This window comes from Pundamilia nyererei, unplaced genomic scaffold (genome assembly GCF_000239375.1).
Source record: "Pundamilia nyererei isolate P.nyererei 1_Seehausen unplaced genomic scaffold, PunNye1.0 scaffold00015, whole genome shotgun sequence".
Taxonomy (NCBI): Eukaryota; Metazoa; Chordata; class Actinopteri; order Cichliformes; family Cichlidae; genus Pundamilia; species Pundamilia nyererei.
In genome coordinates, this window is record NW_005187416.1 from 2,436,982 (window position 1) to 2,445,106 (window position 8,125).

At 40.4% G+C, this 8,125-nt stretch overlaps 1 protein-coding gene across 2 annotated transcripts in view; it reads right to left on the bottom strand.

The window, feature by feature from the left end:
- Positions 1–290: 290 nt before the first annotated feature.
- Positions 291–8,125, bottom strand: part of doc2b (double C2-like domains, beta) — a 174,726-nt gene continuing 166,891 nt past the window's right edge. For both annotated transcript variants that reach the window (XM_005725413.1, XM_005725412.1), the window contains 2 exons: positions 6,163–6,259; positions 291–4,826 (listed from right to left, as the gene is read on the bottom strand). In XM_005725413.1, coding sequence (XP_005725470.1) covers positions 4,693–4,826; positions 6,163–6,259 — 231 coding nt within the window. In that variant the 3' untranslated portion in view covers positions 291–4,692. The remainder of the gene's footprint in view (positions 4,827–6,162; positions 6,260–8,125) is intronic.

Below are 8,125 nucleotides of genomic sequence, written 5' to 3' on the forward strand. Positions count from 1 at the left end.
TGTGCTGTGTCACTTATTTTTGACACTGCCCCCTAGTGGCAGTGCACAAGTACAACATGTCATCAGTAATCGTAAAAGCGGTGCGTAGGCTCTGTATGGCAGCGGTCCCCAACCTTTTTGCGCCACGGACTGGTTTATGTCCGACAATATTTTCAGGAACCGGCCATTAAGGTGTTGCGGATAAATGCAACAAAACAAAACCAGTACCGGTAACAAAGAGAACAAGATTTATTCATAACACACGGAAAAAGACCCAGGGAAACCGAGTTAACAAAAAAAAAGATCAAAAAATAACACTTAAAAAACCGATAAAAACCCTGAAAACCATAAATTTCACGGTCCGAGTCCCGGGGGTTGCTGTATGGGACCCAGGCACAAACATACCAGTCTGTTGAGCCAGTGGTTCTCAAAATGAGGGGCAGGGCTCACTTGTAGGGCACAGAGCCACTGACCACAAGACAAAATGACGTGCATCTAACTTGAATGAAAATTTGCAGGTCAACCAAATAAGCAAGACTTAGCTAACATACTAACACTTAAAATATAACTTAGATCTGTTTTTATTTATAATGACTGATTAAAAAAAAGTGAGAATATAGTTCTCCTGGAGTTTGGAATATCAGAAACCAGCTCACGTAGGATTAGCTTCCCCTTCAATCACACAACCAGAGCAGCTCCCAGTGACCAAATTCGGGACTTACTCTCTTTATCCTGAAATACCCCAGAATGATGTCACATCATGCTTTTCTGAAAAACAGGAATGAAATTGGCTCACAGGAATTACCTGCACGCATGCTGGGCTCAGTATTTGAACCTTTGACCGTAATTAATACGAGCAGAGATCATTGGAACAGTATGTATGTGACAGAAAGCAAGGATAAGCATAGTAGGTCCACTTCGACAAAATATATTAAAATTAAAACAATCATAAGTCATTCAAAGTAAAATGTTAACTCACTTAGAATTTTTTGAGTGAGATAAGCCCTGGTAGTCCGCTGCAGGGGAGTGAGTTCAACCATCTCTATTCCCAGATATGTGTGCTCAAATACAGAGCTTCAGATCCGACGTATGAACAATATGAACACTACAGAGCACTAAGGTGCAGGACTTACTGTGGAATAGAAGGGGTTAAACATGTACATTCTGTTTGATACATTTCTAGTGGAGGTGCTCACATAAAAAAAACAACAATATAGTAACAATACACATACACTGCTAGTATATTAAAAATGCTGCCCTTGTCATCCGTCTTAGCGAAGGTCGCATTGCACGACTGAACGACCGCAGTGACTTCAGCCAAAGAGGGCGCGTTTGCCCGTTTAGCAGCAAACTTGAACTTCAGCAGGAATAGGCTGTTGTAAACAATACATGCTTTTTGTGTTTTAATTTCTATTTTTTCTCTTTTTAAACATTTGATGTAAACTTCCTGTTTTTGAAATTCGGCCCTTTTGACAAACAGCAGGTACATTTTCATCCAGCTGAAAATGCCATCAGCGAAACTCATTTTCAGTAGTGTAAACAATAAGCTGCACACACACACACACACACACGCGCACACACACAATAGAGCTTCCCAATCAGGTGGCATTGTGGCTCAACAAGTGATTTTCACCAGACGGGTCACCCACTGAACTTCATTCTGTTGTTGATTACAGCTGCACTCAGCTTTCCAACACTGGAGCACGCTGTGTGGCGTGACGGCTGCACATAGCGACTGTGGATGTTTCTTATTTTCTGCATGAAATATGACCACAGAGCATCAGAACAATGAGATTTTTCTGCCTATATTCATATCCATGCAGCTCCTGGATAATCACAAAACCCCACAGTATCGTTACTATTCTGTGTTTTTTGCACTTGTCTAAGTGACCATCTGCCTCAGATTGACTCAGGGGCACTTTGCTGTTTGCAGTTCGAAAGAAATGTAATCATGCCCTTGACGTTTGAACCCATTTTCTTTCACTCTTAAGAAGTCTCAAACTTAAGAAGTTATTTTTGACCACAAAGAAAATCCAGCTGATTGAAAACAGCGCTGCGGCCTTGTACCCATGATTCACCTCTCAATTATATTATAACGCTCACTGGTTTCAGTTTTTCTGATTTTTTTGAAGTCTGGATGAGATGACTGAATGGAGCAAACACTTGCAGAGCCTGGATCCTCGACCACAAAAGTCAACAGATGACGGGTGGAACGTAATCGGTGGTTGGTTCACATAGTTGGTGACATTTTGTCATGTCTCATACAGAAACATGCAGGGATGCCATGAATAACTGCTGTAAAGAAGCCTTAAGAAGGAATTTACGTTCAACGTTAGCGTATTAGTTCTTTAACCTCTTGTTTTAACCTTAAAGGAGAGCATCAGTTTTTACATGGCTTTAAAGCCAGGCTTTGTTACCTTAGTAACCCAGTGTGCCTTAGATTTCAGGGACGGGTTATGGTGGTTGCTCCAGTTGTGATACTGCCTATCGAGGCCTCAACATGCTTCAAACGACGATCCCATCTTTATATAATTATATGTAGCAGCCATATTAACCTTGTTGTTTACACGTGCGTCTTCAACAATGTAGCTAAAAAGTCTAAAGAGCTTTAAAAAAAAAGAGGTAACTGGACTTCTTCAATTCTAAAAACAAAAGGTCATGTGATTTATCACGAGTCACAAGAGGGTCGGTACCATCATACTTTGCCCCAACCCATCATGTGACCATCATGTGACCTATTGAAGTCAAACATCTTCACAAATTTAAAGAAGTCTAGTTGTCTCTTTTTTTCAGGCTTTCTACACTAACGTGACCTGGATGACTAAGAAGCTACACAGACACATTGTGCATGCCTGGTTTAAACACATCTGTGCCCTCTAAGTTTGTCTCCTTTTGAATCCCTGCACTGCTTCCAGGACTTTTTGTAGACACTGTATTTGATATGCTCGCTGGATCTTCTCCACTCCCTCAAAATGACGACCATTGCCTTGAATTTCACTATAGTGAATTTGGCAAGAAGTACGATTCTGTTGTTGTGGCTAAAAAACATTAGCGTGTGAAGAAAAACACTAGAGGTGAGGCTGTGTCTGCTAAATGTTCTTCCTCAGACTCTTTGGGAGGTAAAGGTAACTCTGTTTTAACTGAATTTTACAGTGCAAAACCCTATGAATGTGAAAAAAGCTCAATTCAGACCTGATGCACCACCTTTGGGCCTTTTCTTCTGTTATACTACTTAGATTCTTTGTTGTAACCAGAGATAGGCACAGTTACTGTATATCGAGCCCATGATGTGCCACACTGGGATCTGGATCTTTCTCAAGTTTCTCACCCACATCTTCCAAAGCCGAACCTTTCATATGATCATTGCTCTCTGTCACGGTGAAAGTGAATGATACACTCTCAAATGACAACTGCATGGCAGGAGTCTCGCATTCAGCTATCCATCGTTGCTGATATTAATTGGGGAGCGTGTGACTGTCTCTTCACGTTAGGCCTATGATGGACTCACACGAAGGGTCCAGGGTGTACCCAGCGCAGCTCGTAGTTGGATAAGCATGAAAAAACAAATGGATGGATGACTAGCCATCTGGCGCTGTGATGAAATGTGAGTCCCACATATTACCCACAATTAAAAAAAGGTTTTCTGCTTTAGAGCTGCAAAAAGCAAAAATTATTTTATTAACTTATGGTTTAAAATAACTGAAACTATCTTTACAGAATAAAGTTAGTGAGTATTGGAGGGCATTGTAACTCCTTTCTACTTAAGACTCACTCTCGATGTGTTTGCAGACCACTTTGCATTTACTCATTAATCTCTGGTTTCTTCCTGTTTAAAGGGAGTTCTTCCTTCCCACTCTCGCTAGTGTCACTCTACTTGCAGATTGGGGGCATTCTAATTGTTAGAGGTTGCTGTTTATTATTGTAGATTATTTGGCTTACAATATAAAGTAGCTTTAGGCAACTCTTGCCGGAACCCAGCTCTCTTTCTCTGTGGAGTTTTTGCCTTTACACAAGCTTCACTATTAACTCTATCAAACAAACAAAACAGCAGTTTTTTAGTTAGAGTTATGGTTCAGACATGGTTTGAAGCATAATGAGACCTCAACCTTTAAAGACTGTTCTCCATAAACTACATGAAGTCTCTATGGCATTGCTCTCATCTGCCCAAATGGAAAATACATGCTCCAAATCTAGAACTTGTATTAGTAATACGAAATATTTGCTACATCCTTTGTTAGTGTATCCACTACTTTAAATCCTAAGACTGCTCATAGCCATGAAATTGAAATCATGAGGTTTTTCCTGTGCAGCTTTATGGATTAGTGGAAATTCTTTAACTGCTGTAAAAGATCTCATCAAATAGATTTTGCTTCTTTTATCTTCCACCGTTCATACAAGAATCCTTTAAAGTCAACACTACAATCCCTGTCAGTCATCTTGTGGATTGAATTTCTCTTAAAAACATGAAATGAGCAGCGGTGCAACCTCCTTTCTGTATGTGTGAAAGTGTTGTTGAACACAAACATGAGATGTGTATGTTTTAAGCTCAGCCCTGTGGAGAGGAAATACTGTGTATTCCCAAAGAGAGGCGTCTCAGGTCGATGCGGGCAACACGAGGGCGACCCAGAGAAGACGACCTGGGTGGAGAGGACGGGGAGGATGCGGGAGTCCTGGTGCAGCCGGCGAACAGGTTGGACGAAGGATTGTGTGCGTTCAGTCATTTAATGAACCGGGTAATTCATTGGTCAACGTGTGCCAGCGTTCAATTTTTTTGTCCTTGTTTTTGAGGCAGTCAAACCAGTGCTTGAGCCTTTCTCCATTTGCATTGATACCCAGAGATACACCACCTAAAAGGAGGCACAAACACAGGAGACTTATAATGCATCACATTATAATATCAGTTTATATTCTTAGCATCATAAAACAGCTGAAGAACAATATTAAAGATGAAAAACCTTTTACAAATTATTTATAAGTTGGTTTACTAAAGAGAATCAGTTATGTTCATTTCCAGCTCTGTGTGTTGCATCACTGGACTTTGCACGGCTCACATTAAAATAAAAATCCTTATATGTTTATCCTATATTAAAAGTTACAGCACCCTCCAGAAATTTATGCCAAATGTAGTGCTGTCCATTATGGTTGAACATTTAGTCTCATATGGCCAAAGAACATTGTTACAATAGTCTTTTGGTTTATTCGGATGCAACTTTGCAAACCTGAGCCGTGCTGCCATATTATTTTTCAAGAGAAGAGGCTTTGTCCTGGAAACCCTACTTGTTCAGTCTTTTTCTAATGCTACAGTCATGCACTTCAGCAGTGAACATGTTAACTGAGGCCTGTTGAGTCTGAGAGTTTTTGCAGCTTCTCTGTGCACTGCACAATCCGACCTTGGGGTGAATTTGCTGGGACGTCCTCTCTTTGGAAGATTGTCTTATTGTGTTAACATACATCTGAATGCTGCAGACCAGCAAAATTGCCAAAGCTTTAACAGAGGTGCTCACACGAACTGATGATCGGTTGATTTAGTGCATTTGATTAGCACTTAGCTGCTATTTACACTTTATATTCCTCTGGAAGCAGTGAGGACGTACTTAGCTTTTCACATGACTGCACAGAGCGCTGTGAAAACTTTGTCACAGTACTGCAGATACATCTGAGGTCTTGTGTTTCCCCTGAGCTCCAAAGATCTGATTGGCTTTTTATACAGACAAACAGGAAACAGAAGATTCCAGCTGTGATTTGAAAGCACAGGACATAGCACATTTTTCAAAATGTGATCATATATATTGTGATAATGTGTAAGTTCATTATGATTTATCATATTATGTGTTGACTTGTTATATTACATTGTTTTGGGGGGGGTTTATTCATTATGTTATTATATTAACCTCAGTTGTGACATCTTTTTGAGTTGGGCCTCGTTTAATAGCTACTTCTTTAGATTTCTTTACCCTTTTTTGGAATTTATGGATAATGTTACAATTACTCTTAAGATTAAAAACTGACTGTGAAATATCCACGCCACATCTCCATCTTTTTGTTGTAGCAGCAGTTAGTTTGTGTTTGCATTCCTTTTAATGTTGGAAATGCAAACCGAAACAAGTCCTTAAAAACATGCAGACCCCAGTAACCCTCAGGGAGTCTCAAAGTGTCAGCACAGTGAAGCCCAGCACTGCTTACCTATGAAGTCATTCGACTTTCCAATGTCGTAGTCCCATACGGTCACCTCCAAGGTCTTTTTGGTGAGGTCTGCATATTTTATGTCATAACAGAACTCCTGCAGAAAATAAAAGAGGGCAAAATAAGAACTCCACAATTTTCTCTCTCAAAACACATGATTAATAATACCTCATCTTTTCAGATCACCACGTTGGGGCTTTAAGAGTTTATTTATTATGATGGACCATCGTCACACACACACACACAAAAACACTCTAATGTGCAGTTTTTCGGTTTGCATAATTATCAAAACAATTCTGAAAGCTTTTGTTTCATTTCCTGCTAAAATTCATTCAGAACGCCTCATTAGGCTTTAATATTTTGTTAGTGCCTTAAACAAGACGCTGTTTAATCTAGCTCTTCTCGCTCTAATGTTTTTTTCAGTCACTACATAACCAGACTCATTTTCGTTAGTTAAGGAAACTCACAGCACAGCAAAGGTGTCAACGTATCTTAAACTCAGAGCGGAGGAAATTAAATGCGGAATACACACACGGCTTCTGTAACAGCATGACAGTGTAATCGATACAGTCCACTGTCCACTAAATGAAACAAGCATTTTCTTCTGAAATCAATTTGCAGTTTGCGAAGCAACAATCTGCGGTTCAATCACCTTAATGAAACCAGAGCCTCGATATGGAGGAGGACCTCATTGCTTGTCTCCAACGGAAAGGCCAGGAGGTGATGGAAGAGTATGGGCGCAAAAAAATGTCAGAGGAAATGTCAAGTCGCTGGCCTGTGTGAGCGTTCGGCTGGGGTACGTCCACTCGTATACAAGCAGAAACGTCCGAGCCGAGCTGCCCTGTGGCCCGTTCAGCCTCAAAAACATGTTTGGCATTCTTGTTCAAAACGTGGCCGAAGCAGCACCTGTCTGATTTCAATACAATTTAAAATCAGCCATGAAGGGAGGTGTTTGGCTGTGAGACTGAGGAGCTCCAGCTCAGCTAAGAAGAACATAAAGGTTGATTACTTAAATTGCTTCCTTCACGGTCAAAGCAGCGGTATACAGCATGGTAAAGGTCTGGAGGCAATGCAATAGCGTTCAAAAATATATTAAGCTCCCTGTTTTAACAAACATTATTTACATTTTTGGAGAACTGGGCCAGAAATACTGACTTGCTTTTATAAACCAAAACGCATTGTCCTCTTAACTCTGGCTTTTCAGCTGCTAAATGTTTGCAAAGTACTCACAGTTGCAAACTACGGTTAAAAGTTAAAAAAGTTAATTGTACTTTGCAACTGTCAGTACAGTGCCAGTTTTTACATACATATTATAATCTTACAGCCATCGTTTATGATGTTTATGTCCATCATAAACGATGGATATGAGTACCAATAACAGACAAACTAGGCAAAACCCTGGCAACTGCTGTCACTAGGTGAGACTAGTTGAAAGAGGGTGATGCATAAAAACCTTCTTGGACACTAGAAGATTGCTGTGGTTGTCTGCAGTTTGCATGGAAGACGGTGACGTGTCTGGAAACACTGATCAGCTACTTGCTGAGTGGCAGTGAAACTTGAACTTTCAGAGTAAAGGTTGTGCCTTAACATTTCTAAAGGTGCAACTTTTACTGTCGCTTGGTGAGTAGTTGGCAAGTGTTTGCAGACAGCTTTTATCCATACAAATAAAATGTGACAATACCAATCTGCAAGTGTCCACAAACACCACAGGGAGGCTTTTGGTGCAGTACCATACTGTATGTCTCTCTTTGGAACCAGTTTGACCTATTAGCTACCAGCAGGTAGCTGACTGGTCTCTAGACCTACGGGACTAAAGCACACGGTGTCTCATGATGAAACCGCCATCGCCATCTTGATGTTTTGAAGCCTCACATTTTCTGATACACTTCTATACAACTTGAAGCCTTTTTACAACCCCATGGGGGTTAAAACAATGTAGATGTAATGTAACAGTAATGTAACA